The sequence below is a fragment of the Halichoerus grypus genome, chromosome 15 (assembly GCF_964656455.1).
Source record: "Halichoerus grypus chromosome 15, mHalGry1.hap1.1, whole genome shotgun sequence".
Lineage (NCBI taxonomy): Eukaryota > Metazoa > Chordata > Mammalia > Carnivora > Phocidae > Halichoerus > Halichoerus grypus.
Window position 1 is genome coordinate 26479292 of NC_135726.1, and position 12808 is coordinate 26492099.

The 12808-nt window shown below is 56.7% G+C and overlaps 1 protein-coding gene across 1 annotated transcript; it reads right to left on the minus strand.

Moving 5' to 3' along the window:
- On the minus strand, nucleotides 1-11514 carry CX3CL1 (C-X3-C motif chemokine ligand 1). Its single transcript, XM_078063600.1, has 3 exons — nucleotides 11356-11514; nucleotides 4884-5004; nucleotides 1-3161 (listed from the first exon to the last, which is right to left on the minus strand). Exons 1-3 carry the CDS (start codon nucleotides 11423-11425, stop codon nucleotides 2024-2026), a joined length of 1329 nt encoding a protein of 442 aa, XP_077919726.1. The 5' UTR covers nucleotides 11426-11514; the 3' UTR covers nucleotides 1-2023.
- Nucleotides 11515-12808: the final 1294 nt, after the last annotated feature.

A 12808-nucleotide genomic window follows, 5' to 3' on the forward strand; every position in this document is an offset into this window, starting at 1 on the left:
TTATTCGATTCACAAGACTTTTCCATTTTATTAGTAAAATACAAAATGGCACAGACATTGGTGATAGGGTTGGAAAAGCAAAAGGATCAACCAACTCCTTCCAAAGTTCCCCCCAAATTGTCCTTGTCCATGTCCTGCTTGGGAGAACTAATCAAATCCGTGGAAGGGGGACTAGCTGCTCCCAGCTAATTGCTCACAAAAGTAGGGGAGCCCCACCCATTGAAGGCTCTCCCACCAGCCTCAAGGAACCCCCAAAAGTGCATTCAGACCGGCTGCCTGCCCTCTGAGCCGTCAGAGTGCCCCCCACTAGAGCCAGGCCCCAACATCCCAGGTCATGCCCAGCAGGGGGTGCAGGAGGGCTGGGTGGACTTGGGTGGCCGCCCCCTCTCTGCGGACCAGAGCTGTGTCTGCTTCCTCTGAGCATCTATCTGACAAGTGGAGTGTCACCCACCCTGGACCGTGGGAGGCTCCCCAGGTGGAGGAGGGCAAGGGTCACCTACGGGGACCTTTGAGGAAGGTGGGGAGCTGCCATCAGGGACCCTGAGGGGTGAGGCCAGCAGCCAAAAAGGGAACCCCTGACTTTGTGCCCACAACTTCCCTCCCCATAGGACGGAGTCTCTTTCAGAGGTAAACACGAAACCTCAAGTTTCAACGGTGGATTCTGATCTCATGGAAAATGTCCTGGAAATCCCTAGCCCTGCCGGTGGTGGGCAGGAAGGTGAGGGAAGATCCTGGAATGGGGACAGCAGTGTTTTTAGGGAGCGAGAGACGGGGCAGGGGGGGAAGCCAGGCTGCAGGAAAGAAACAGCAAACGCCCGGGGCCCAAGTCCCTGACTCGGGCATGGAGCTGCTCCCAGCAGCCTCCCCACCCCCGGGTTCCTTTCCCTGAGCACCTCAGCCTTCCCAGGAGCCTGCAGGCCTTCCCTCCTCCTCAGCCTGTCCCACAGGCTGTCTCCACGTCCCTGCGAGCCTGGTGGACTCTGGGAGGGCTGCTCTCCAAGCCCCTCAAGCACCCCCCCCAGTCCCCACTCAGGGGGCCCACAGAGCTGACTCCCTCCCATGGAGCAGGACCTGAGCTTTCAGATCCCTTCCTTGACACCCCCCCCCACCTCCTGAAGGCACAGGGCCCACCGATGTGCCAGGCTCCCTGATGGGTGAAGCCGGCTAGGGTATTCTGTGGTGAAGCTACACCCCCCGCCTGGGAACAGGGGTCTCTGGATCAATGAGTGATGCCCATCAGTGTACAGGTTATCGTCACACGTTTGCCACGTCTCCTTCCTTCCACAGACGGAGAACCAGAGGTACGAATGTCCTGCTGGGTCGGTGGTGGACCTGGGACGAGAACCCCAGCCTTCACACCCACAGCCGAGGTTCCGCCAACGCACGGCATCGACTGGGGAGAAGAAAAACCATCCAAGCCACCGGGTCACTTCATGTCCCCTTCCCACGATGCCTAACGGAGGGCAGAGCCTTCCCGGGAGCAGTCCCAGGGGACACCACACTAGGCTCATGCAAGAAAAGACGGGTCCCCGGCTGGTGTGGGCTCTGTACAGGGGACGGGGGAGATAGCACCGCAGGTGGCCGGGGTGACTGGCGACTGCAGCGGGACCGAGAGACACGATGAGGTCCGAGGGAGCGGGCAGAGGGGGTCTGGCCTGAGGCTCATTTGTGAGATGGGGATGTGACCCGGAGGGGCTGGGCATTTTCTAATAAATAATTGTTCATCGGGTCTGGGACTGTGTCAAAGGGAACCTCTCACCAGCCAGCAGCAGAAGTTTCCTGACTTGGGGACATTGGGGTGAGTTGCAGAGGCCACCGCTTCTGTCCCCAGGGGGTCAACAGTGATCAAGGGTGGCCTCCTGGCATATGGCCGGGAGCCAGGAGCCATTGCGTGTGGAAGAGCCTGCCTCCTCGCTCTGATCACCCCAGCTCAGGTCAGGCCCTTGGGTGAGGGTGGGTGTGAGGACGGGGGACCCCAGGCAGCTGTCGGAGTCGAACAACTGGAGGCAGGCAGGGGGCCAGCTCACACCGGCACCAGGACATAGGAGTTGCTGCCACAGCTCCGGGGGACATAGCGAAGCCCCTCCACCATGTCCCCGGCTAGCTTGCGGGGACAGCCCTGGAGGCTCTGATAGGCAAACATGGCCACCCCCAGGCAGAAGAGGAGGCCAAGGAAGGCCAACAGCCCCACCGCCTGCCTCCGGGTAGCTGCCTGCGAGTCGGGGACAGGAGTGATGAGGACACCCAGCCTCTGGGGGTCCATGGTGGCATGGATGGGCTCCTCCGCCTTGGAGGTCCAGCTGCCTGAGGCCACTGGCTCCCTGCTGGGGACCCTTTGAGAGGAGACAGGGACCGTGGAGAGATGGGGTGTGCCGTCAGGCCCCCCGAAAGTATCCGTGTGAGCTGAGATGGGATCTATCTCCTCAGGCCCTAGAGAGTTCTCTGGCATGGGATTGTCTCCTGTGATCCACACAGGTTGGCCTTCAGGGCCAACACTGTCCTCTGAGGCTGTGTGTGAAATGGTGGGGGTGTGGGTAGGGGGGGCCTGGGTAGGGAGGGTCTGGGTAGGGGGGGCCTGGGTAGGGAGGGTCTGGGTGGAGGGGGCCTGGGTGGGGGGGGCCTGGGTGGAGGGGGTCTGGGTGGGGGGGGCCTGGGTGGAGGAGGCCTGGGTGGAGGGGGCCTGGGTGGAGGAGGCCTGGGTGGGGAGGGCCTCAGAGGCCTTTCCCTCCGTCCAGAGGCCCGACCCGGGTTTGTAGGCAGCAGAACTCTGCCAGGACGTTGCGGTGGTGAGGGTAGCAGTGTTGAAAAACTCAGTTTTCTGGGACCCAGCTGGAGGTCCTCCATCCGGAGCCTTTGGAGTGGAGGGGAACCTGGTCCCCCAGGAATCAGCCACTCCTGTTGGCAGCTCTGAGGAAGTCCCCGAGGCCCTCTGTGCCTCCTGGCCACTGTTTTCCTGGGTGGATTTGGGCTCTGTGACCGCAGGCCTGTCCATTCCCCTGGTGGCCGGGGTGGTCCTGGGCTCACCCACACCGATTTGCTTCTCGAACGTGCCGCCATTTCGAATTGGAACAGCAGTCTGGCGTTCTAGATGTGCTATGGCTTTCTGAACCCATTTCTCCTTTGGATCAGCACAGAAGGTTCTGTTCTTTATCGTCCTCAAGCTACAAGGAAGGAAAACAGGGACCCAGTGATGCCCAGATGCCACATGGAGTAGAAGCGTCAAAAAATTGCTCTGCAGGTGAACAGACCCGGCTGGAAGCCCTGCTCCCACCCCTTCGTAGCTGTGAGCTGTGAGCTGATTAGCTCAGGCCGCTTGACTCCTAGAACTTGCGTGTCCTCACCTGAGAAATCGAGATAGCATACCTACCTTCTGTAGGGTGACCAGCCTCCCCAGAAGAGCTGGGACTGAGGCGGGGTCCTCAAGATACAGGACTTTTTGTGAAAGTCCCAGAAAACTGGGGCAAGCTGGTCACCCACTTCGGTGTTATTGTAAAAAAAAAAAAAAAAGAAAGAAAATTATGTAAAACACCTGGCTCAGAGTAACAGCCGAAAATGATAACGATGTTAATAATAATAATGTCTTCACCATTAAGGCAGGGACTCTGGGCTGTGCCTTCTGACTGGGGGGAGCTGTCCACCAGTGTTCCCTGCTCCAGGTGTGTGACTGGTGAGCTCCGGGGTGGGGCCTCCTTTCTCTGGAAGGAGCTGACCCAAATGTCCCTTCCTCTGCTCCCTCAGTTACAGGCTGCCCTCTGGACCTCTACCTCTTAGTGTCTCCTCAGGCCGAAAGCACACTGAGTGAGCTCCAGCCACATATTCGGGGGTCCCGTTGGGACCGCGAGTGCCATCTAGGTCTTGAGCTTCCTCCGAAGCTGGGTGTGGCTGGTTCACTGCCTAGAACACAGCTCAGAGCTGACAGGAGCTCATGCTCCACACCTCTGTGCTAGGCATTTTGCCTGTTTAAACCTCCCACCCATCCCGAGAGGTGGCTATGGCGACCATCTCCATTTTACAGATGAGAAAACCGAGGCTCAGAGAGGTCATGTGAATGTGCATGGCTCTGGTTCGCTGGGGAAACCAGAGAAGTGCAGGAAGCAAGCATAACGCTTCAGGCCCCCAGAGGCAAGGTGCGGCCCAGGGCCAAGCTCCCCTCCCTGGGGCTTCCCACTTCCTCTTTACCTAGAAAACAGAAGCAAATAATTGGGGGAGTCTGGGGGAAGCAAGCCTCAACAGGCGAGGGGAGGAGAGCTCAGGCAGTAGCCCCCATGCCCCTCTTAGCCGCTGCACAGTCGATGGAATGAAGCACACGACTTCTTTTCTCTGAGCCCTATACTTCGAGAACCAGTCTGTAGACTGGCCCGAAGTCTCACAAGGATCCTGTTTCCCCCACTGTCAAGTGTGGATAATAATCTCTGTTATTGCAACAGCTTCCCGGCACCCTGCCAAGCTGCTTATTTGCATTATCCCCTGTCATCCTCCCAACTATCCATTTTACAGATAAGGAAAACTATGGCCCAGAGGGTAGGCAACTGGACCACCACCCCACACACCACCCCTTGTAAGTGATGGAGCCAGGATTTGCACCACATTGGTTGGAGTCTGGAACCTGCGCTCTCAGACCACCGTGCTTGACGTCCCCAAGAAATCCAGCAGGTTCGACTGCCACCTGAAACACACCACCCGCTGTGGCTGCCCCAGGCCCCAGGCCCCAGGCCTTTCAGGAAACTGCTCCCAACCTTTACCCTTGGGGGCAGATATTAAGGTTGGCCACGGGCCAGGAGGCAGGAGCAGGAGGAGCGATTTGCCGAGGCCCTTGGCAGGAGCCCAGATGAAAAAGAAAGATGTGGATGGGGATTCGCAGAGGCCAAGAGGCCGGTACCTACATGATGGCAGGCTTGCCGCAGGATTCTTGATTTCGATGGTAGTGGTCTAGTAAGGCCACGGGAATCTCCGAGGTCATCCTGTTGCAGGTCATGTTGCATTTCTTCACACCGAGGTGCTGTCCTGAGCCCACAGAGGCCCCCAGTCAGCAGGACTGTCCAGGGGCATCTGGCTTCCCAGTCCCAGGCCAGCTCGTGCCAGCCGCACCATCCAGGCCACAGCCGCTGCCCTGCACACCCTGGTCTTCAGCACCCTTGACCTCAGCCCCCCCGTTCCCCCTCCCCCCCACCAAACCTCTCTATGCCTCAGTTTCCCCACCTGTACAATAGAGACAATGATAGTATCTACCTCACAGGGATGTTACCAAATTAATGAAAATGAATTCTTACTTATAAAGCTCCTACTGCCTGGTAAGTAGTGAGGGCTTAATTTTTATTTTTTTTTTTTTTTTTTTTTTTTTTTTTTTTATTTTTAAAGATTTTATTTATTTATTTGAGAGAGAGAGAATGAGAGAGAGCACATGAGAGGAGGGAGGGTCAGAGGGAGAAGCAGACTCCCTGCCGAGCAGGGAGCCCGATGCGGGACTCGATCCAGGGACTCCAGGATCATGACCTGAGCCGAAGGCAGTCGCTTAACCAACTGAGCCACCCAGGCGCCCGTGAGGGCTTAATTTTTAAAATTAAGTTGTCGTTGGTCAGTTGTACAGAAGAGAGGACAAGTCTGAGAGTGACAGGGATCTGCGTGAGGCCACACAGCCCGCAAGTGAGGGAACGGGCTCTCCTACCAGGCCAGGCTCTCGCCCCTTCTGGGCCCATGGCTCTATGTATCCCCCCACACTCCCTCTACCCCAGTAAGTCACCTGCTCAACTATCGCCCCCGACCCTCCACCCACCACATACACACACCGTTCCTCCCTGTCAGGCTGATCCATGTTCGTGGATTTCCACGACCTCTGAGACACACGTCATATGCCCACCCTATGACACATCCACACGCATCCACACACACCAACAAACAGGACGGCACATATGAACCCGCCCCCCCCGCCACAAAACCATGTAAAGGCATTCATATGACTGGGCACATGGAACAAATAAAAAGTGTTAAATGCGGAAGTACAGTCGCCTTCTAAGGAGGCTGGGGGTGGGGTCCAGTGAGTAGGGTACCCGTTGTTCTGCCGTGAAGAGCCAAGATGAGTTTGGCAGCAGTTGCTGAGGGGAACCGAGGGGGTCATTTGGAGTCCCCTGGGCAATTTAGGGGGGCAGGAATAAGGAGGAGGGGTGGAGATGGGGGTTGTGCAAGGGGTGAGGGGCTGAGGGGGGTGGCTAGGGGCCTGCTGATGGCACGGAGCCAGAGAGAAACCCCAGGACAGGAGGGGGGTGACTCAACAGTTGAGAGCCCAAATCTTTTTTTAAAGATTTATTTTTGGGGTGCCTGGGTGGCTCAGTCATTAAGCGTCTGCCTTCGGCTCGGGTCATGATCCCAGGGTCCTGGGATCGAGCCCCGCATCGGGCTCGCTGCTAACGGGAAGCCTGCTTCTCCCTCTCCCACTCCCCCTGCTTGTGTTCCCTCTCTCGCTGTGTCTCTCTCTGTCAAATAAATAAATAAAATCTTGAAAAAAAACCATGAAGATTTCTTTATTTATTTTAGAGAGAGAGTGAACGCACGCCTGAGAGAGAGAACACAAGCAAGGGGAGAGGCAGAGAATCTCAAGCAGATGCGCCGCTGAGCCTGACCAGGGGCTCGATCTCACGACCCTGAGATCAGGACCTGAGCCGAAATCAAGAGTCAGACACTTAACCACCCCGGCGCCCCGAGAACCCAAATATTTCATATAAACATTTGAAGTTGTTTGCACTGCTTTTCCTCCTTCCTCCTTCCCCTAAAATCTCCAGCAAAATTTATTCTCCTTGGTGTCAGCTCAAGAGCAATATGTGAAATAAGGAAGAGCTTGAGCTTCAGCTCTGGGTCAAGGTCATAGGCGGTGAAGCAAGACCCCAGAGGGTTTTGCAAAATTCTAGAAGCCAGGACTTCCAGGGCAGGGGAGTCTAGAGAGCTGAATGATCTTCTCCAGCCAGGCAGGGCCTGGGAGGCCCCAGCTGACCCTTACTGCTCATGCACAAGTATTTACGAGGATGTGGACGTGCAAACATGCTCTGCCTTCCCAAATACAGGTGCAAGCACACACACACCCCTTCTAGAATGTGCCGCCTCCTCTGCCATCACTTCCTCTTAGCCTCAGCCCAGCCCGACTATGGAAGGGGGGTTCGGGGCCTGCAGGCTGCACTGGCCTGGGCCATCAAGGGGCAACAGTAGCAGCTCCTGGGGCAGGCAGCAAGCACTCCGGTGGCTGGTCCCTGAGTCACAGGCTGCCCTTCCTCTCTGAAGAACCAGGATGTGAAAGTTACCTTGCTGCCTTTCACCTGCCTTCTCCCCCGGAGGGACTTTGGAATGACTCAGCTGCATCCTCCCCAGGCCCTGCTGAATAGAGCCAGGAAGTGCCCCCCCCATTGGTCTGGCAGGGGTCTTAGGCCATCTGGAGCCGAGGGGAGGCTGCCGGGGGGCAGGAGGGATAGGCTAGGTATGGTCAGTCGGCTCTCTCGACTCTATGGCGCAGGGTGGGGAAGACCACTGCTCACGTGCTTTGTGGCTTTAAAGAACCACAAAGGCAGCCTGTCCCCAAAGTCCCCACCCTCTGCCACGGTGCCTACATACCCTTGGCCAGGCTCTGTTCTTGGTTTTGCATGGGGAAGGGCTATGTAACTAACCTGAAGGGGGGTTTCTCCTCAGAAGTTTTCTTTTCAGTAATTGGAAATAATGCCTCCAGCCAGCCAGCCATTTACTGCCACATGAATTTCAGGAAGGCAGGGACGTTGTCAGTCTTGGTGTCACAGTGCTTCTCAGCACAAAGTGGATACTCAACAAATATTCACTGAATGAAATAATGTCTCATTCTACTTATCCTTTCACCTACCTCGCCATCTGCCCATCCATCCACATCCATCCATCCATCCATTGGTCCATCTATCCATTATATCCATCCATCCATCCATCCATCCATCTATCCATCCCTTTCCTGATTCAGGCAACATTTGTTTGAATTACCTTTGAGTATCTGCAAAGGCCCAGGCTCTTTTGTCCTTGACCCTGAGCTCTTTCTCCCATTGGTGCTGGTGCTGAGCTTAGAGCAAATACCTCAATCCCAATAAACACCATCAGCTTGCAGTGTTTACTCAGTCAACCAATAAATGCTGCCGTTCCCCCTTCCCTGTGCTGGGTGCTGTGAGGCATAGTCAGATGGAGGCCTGTCTCTGCCCTCAGAAGGTCTCAGCCTGAAGGGCAGCCAAGACAGGCCCACAAAGTACCAGAGCTTATCTTAGTTGAGCACCTACTTACTGTGTACTCAGCACAGGCACATCTGCTCTCATTAATTCCCAACATCCCCAAAGGGAGTATTGTTATCCCGATTTTACTGATGCAGAAACTGAAAATCAGAGAGGTTAAATGACCAGCCCAAGACCACACAGCTGCTTAGTGGCAGATCTTGTTTTCCTCCCAGCCTCTAGGCATCCCACTGTTCTAAACAGCCTTAAATACCAGGTAGAAATACCATGTTGCAGAATATACGCCCAAATGTGCTGAGATTTGCACAAGGGAGAGACTACTTCCCACTGCAAGTAATCGGGGGAGGCTTCTTAGAGGAAGAATCCTTTAGGCTGGACCTCAAGGACTGCTAAGAGGCTTACAGGCAGGAAAAGACAAGAATGTTCTGGGTCTCCCAGCAAGGTGATAGAGAGAAGGCTTGAGCCATTGCTCAGGTGTGTGACCTGGACAAGTCATTTAAGCTCTCTGAGCCTCAGTTCCCTTACCTGTAAAATGGACATGGTAATATCTGTTTCACAGGGTGGTTGTGAGAATAAAGATTTTTAAATATCTGGACCCTTAGAGTGGGGTTTGCTCGATAGCAACCCCATCGACATTTTGGACCAGATAATTCTTCATCATGGGAACTGTCTTGTGCACTCAAAGATATTTAGCAGCCTCCCTGGCCTCCACCCACTAGATTTCTGAGCATCCCCCAACCAAAAATGTTGGGACATCTGTAATGACAAAAATGTCTCCAGAAATGTGCCAAATGCCCCTGAGGGGCCAAATCACCCACTGAGAACCACTGCCTTAGAGACAGCCACAAGGATCTTCCCTCGCCTCCCTCAATGTCCCCTTCTCCAAGGGTCTTCCCTGACCCCTACTTAAAATCTCAACACCTCCCCCTGCAACCTTCTCTCTCCCTATATTTTTTTTAAATCACAGCCTGTTTTTCTAACGGACCAAATTGTTTACTAATATATTTTTTGTATCATCTTGTCTTCCCCAGTTGGTGCTCAGCACTCTGAGGTCTGGAATCTTCGGCAGTTTTATTCATTGATGTGAACTCAGCCCCTACAACAGTACCTGGCACGTAGCTGATGTCCACTAAATATTTGTTCAATGAATGAACAAAATGCACAAGGAAGCGCTTTGTGACACATAAAATTGTAACCAACGAAGGAATAGAGGAATTTTTATTTAAATTCCACGGGGGCCTGGATCTGACACTCTGAAGTTAGCCTTTCCTGCCTTCCCCATCCGCCTCCACAGCTAATCGGGGGGCAGACCACAGCAGCTTAAAACAGATTTTTTTTTTCCCTCTTTCTTGCTGGGGCTTGAGTAGGAGTGAATGCGTCAGTGCTCGGCGAGAAAATTCTCTGCTCTGACTTGTATCTGCAGGTTGGTTATATAAAGCAGAGGAGCCTCCCGCCTGACACAGCCCCGCAAACCCACATTTGGGGACTGACGCAGCCGCCCTGCACCAGCTAGAAACCCCCAGCCCCCCAACCTCCACCCCGGGGCCTCTCTGGCTTCAGGACCACCCCCTCGTCCTGCGGGGGCTCCCAGGGCATCTCTCAGAGCCACAAATGACAGTGGGTGAGGACCTCCAAGGTGGGCCTGGCCAAATGCCAGGAGGAGGAGGCAAAACTCAAGCTCAGAAAAGTTGAAATAGTGTATCTTCCAGCAAAGTCAGTGACCAAGATTAGGGCAGAAACCTGATGTCCTAAAGCCTTAGGCTATAAACAAGAGTGTCCAGGGTACCCCCGGCCCGCTCACCATCCCCTCTTCATCTTAGCATAGGAACACTTCCCCCTGCACCCACCGCCAGGCTTCCTATAAGTAATCCTCCTCCCACTTCCAAAATACCCTCGTAGGCTTTGGAGCCCCACGGCACCAAGGCGCAATAGTTATATTTCACGGTGCGGTACATGGGACCAAAGAAGGCAAGACCCCACTCAGGGTCATGGCTACGGCAAAGTGACCTCCATCTGACTCCCTGTCTTTCAGTGCTCACGATCTCCAAACACCTCTGGCCTCGGGGTTCAAGCCCACAAAGCAGGAGGCTAGCAGCCCTTGGCCCCTACTGCCCCCCACCCACCTGTTCCCTGGCCTGCTGGTTGGTTTCCCCCACATAGAGGGACTGGAAAGACAGTGTGTTCCATAGGGGTGTCCTGGAAGCTTGAGACCGTTTTCATCCTCCCAGACTTGCTGTGTGCCCCCAAGTGAGCCTCTCTGAGCCTCAACGTGCCAGCCGGTCTAGCTCAAACAGTTCTCAGAGGCCGTGTGGCCCATAGAGGTGATGAGCACGCAGCCAGGCTCTCTCCGGCCCTACTTGCTGGCTCTGCATCCTCGGGCCAGTTTCTAGACCTCCCTGGGCCTCCATCTTAATCATGTCAGTGGGATGAATACATCATGCCCTACCCGGTCCTGGGCTCCAGAGAGCCAGTATCTGGAGGTGAAAGCCTTTTCTGAGCTATGCTTGGAGGAGGAGGACGGTAGCATGGTCGAGATACAGGCAGAGGGACTGGGGCTGCAGACCAGAACAAGAGCAACAAGCCCAATCCATGATCTGCAATGACCTTGATCTCTACTGGTCCTGGGCCCCCTACTCGAAATCAGGGCAGGAGAAAATCCTAACTGCGACTTGAGACTCAGGAGTCAGGGTTTCAGGTTACACATTAACCCCGGGAGGGGAGACCCAGCCCACTGTAAACCAGGGCCGCCCACCGCGCCCCCCGCGCCCCCCCCCGCCCCCATGCCCAGCACGAACCTCCTCAGCCTTCCCTGTCTCCCTCCCCCGCAACACCCCCTTTGTGCCTGGCACCCTTGTGCCACCCACACCACCTCTTTGCGCTGCCAAGCAGTAGCCGCCTGGCTCACTGGGCCAGGCGGGCAGTTCCTGGAGCCTGGAAACCTTTCCAGCAGGAGGGGCAGCCCCAAATCTGGGGTCAGGGAGGAGCCCAGCCCCCTCCACCACACCCTCTGGGCGGAGCTGCTGTGGACCTTACCCAGGTCGGGTCTGGGGGCCCTGGTATCAGGCCTGAAGGGCACAAGTGGGGCCAGAGGCTCCCCTACCTAGCTCGTGCAGGAGCCCGCCCCACTCACCGGCCAGCAGTGCGGTCAGATGGCAGAGGGCAGCCAAGCGGAGCAGCCCCCAGAGGGGCGGAGGAGCCATGGCTGCGGGCGGCCGGGGGTCCAGGCGGGGGTCCAGGCGGGGCCGGGGCCGGTGCGTGAGCCAAGTGCTGTTCCCTCGCTGCCTGAGCTCTGTCGCTTTTTATAATGGGGCTTGCTGCCCCAGCCTCCGCCTCCAGCCGGCAGGCAGCGGGTGGGAGGGGAAAGGAAGGGAGCCAGCCAGTGTGCAGCGGCTGGATTCTTCAGGATGTCGCCAGGGAGGGGAGCCAGCTCAGGCTCTGGGCTCCGGCCTGCGGGGGAGGGGGCGGTGGAGGCTGGACCAGGCCTGAGAGCATTCAAAGGGCCTTCTCTCCCCCCATCTGCTGGGGCTACCCACCTCGGGAGCTGGCACCTGGGGCCCTAGCCCTAAGGGGGCCACGAAACAAAAGGGCAGGCTGGGGAGTGCTGGCTGCCGGCAAGCCAGGAGGGACTCAGGACCCTGGAGTCTGGCTCTGACAAGCTCTCCTTTGGTCTGGGAGAGGTATCTCTCCCACATCATGAAGGACCCCCAACCTTTCCCCCTTGAAGCCCCGGCTCCTGGGGGGACCTCATTCATCAGTGTATCCCCGAGCCCAGCATGGAGCCTGGCAAACAGTAGGGGCTCAGTCCAGTCAATGTTTGCTGGAAGAATGATCCAGCCCGATTTCATAGGGACAGATGGGGAAACTGAGGCCCAGAGAGGGGATGGGATCCCCCCAGGTCACTCAGAGAGCTAGGGTGGAGACCAGACTAGAGGCGCGCAAGGGCGTGTGCAGGTTAGGACACAGAAAAGAGCCCTGGCCTCCCTGCCTCCAGCTCCTCAATCTCTCCTTTCATCCTCCACACCCACGGCCAGCCCCGGCCCTGGCCCCTGCAAGGAACATCACGGCCACCGGCCTCACCCTGGGTCACTCGGTGGTCTCGGCTTGTCCTTGGCTCGGCAGGTGCCCTGGGGGAAGTCCTGCCTCTCTTGGGGGCCTCAGCTCCCTCTCTGCACAGGAGGGAGTTGGGCTCGCCCACTGGGGAGGGAGCTTCGCAGCTCTGACTTCCCCGCTCCTCGCTCCTTTCCAGGCGGGGCTGGGAGGACCAGGTGGGACCAGCCCGCTGCTGGTAGAACCGCCTGCAGGTGTGCTCCAGCACAGCCTTCCCTGAAGACAATGGCCACAGTCCCTGAGACTCTAGAAGACTCCAGCAGTCGCCTAGCCCAGCCTGGTGCCCGAGTTAATCATGAACCCACCACTCCCATCTAGGTGTCTCTGGCAACTAGCCGGCTGGAAACCAGTGTGTCTGTGAGCCACTGCCCCAGGCCATGGAGCCAGCTGGTTTAGGCTGGGCTGGGCAGAGAGGTCTCAGCTCCCAAGGCCAGAGGCTCCCCCTCCCACCCAGCACAGTAGGGGGCTGGGGCACT

What these genes read in the sequence shown, in the direction of transcription:
- CX3CL1 (XM_078063600.1), bottom strand. Translation starts at nt 11,425, where the DNA reads ATGGCTCCTCCGCCCCTCTGGGGGCTGCTCCGCTTGGCTGCCCTCTGC. An exon ending in TCTGACCGCACTGCTGGCCG is followed by an intron (nt 5,005 to 11,355) that starts GTGAGTGGGGCG and finishes CTGTGGGCTCAG; the next exon opens with GACAGCACCTCGGTGTGAAG. An exon ending in TGCGGCAAGCCTGCCATCAT is followed by an intron (nt 3,162 to 4,883) that starts GTAGGTACCGGC and finishes CCTTCCTTGTAG; the next exon opens with CTTGAGGACGATAAAGAACA.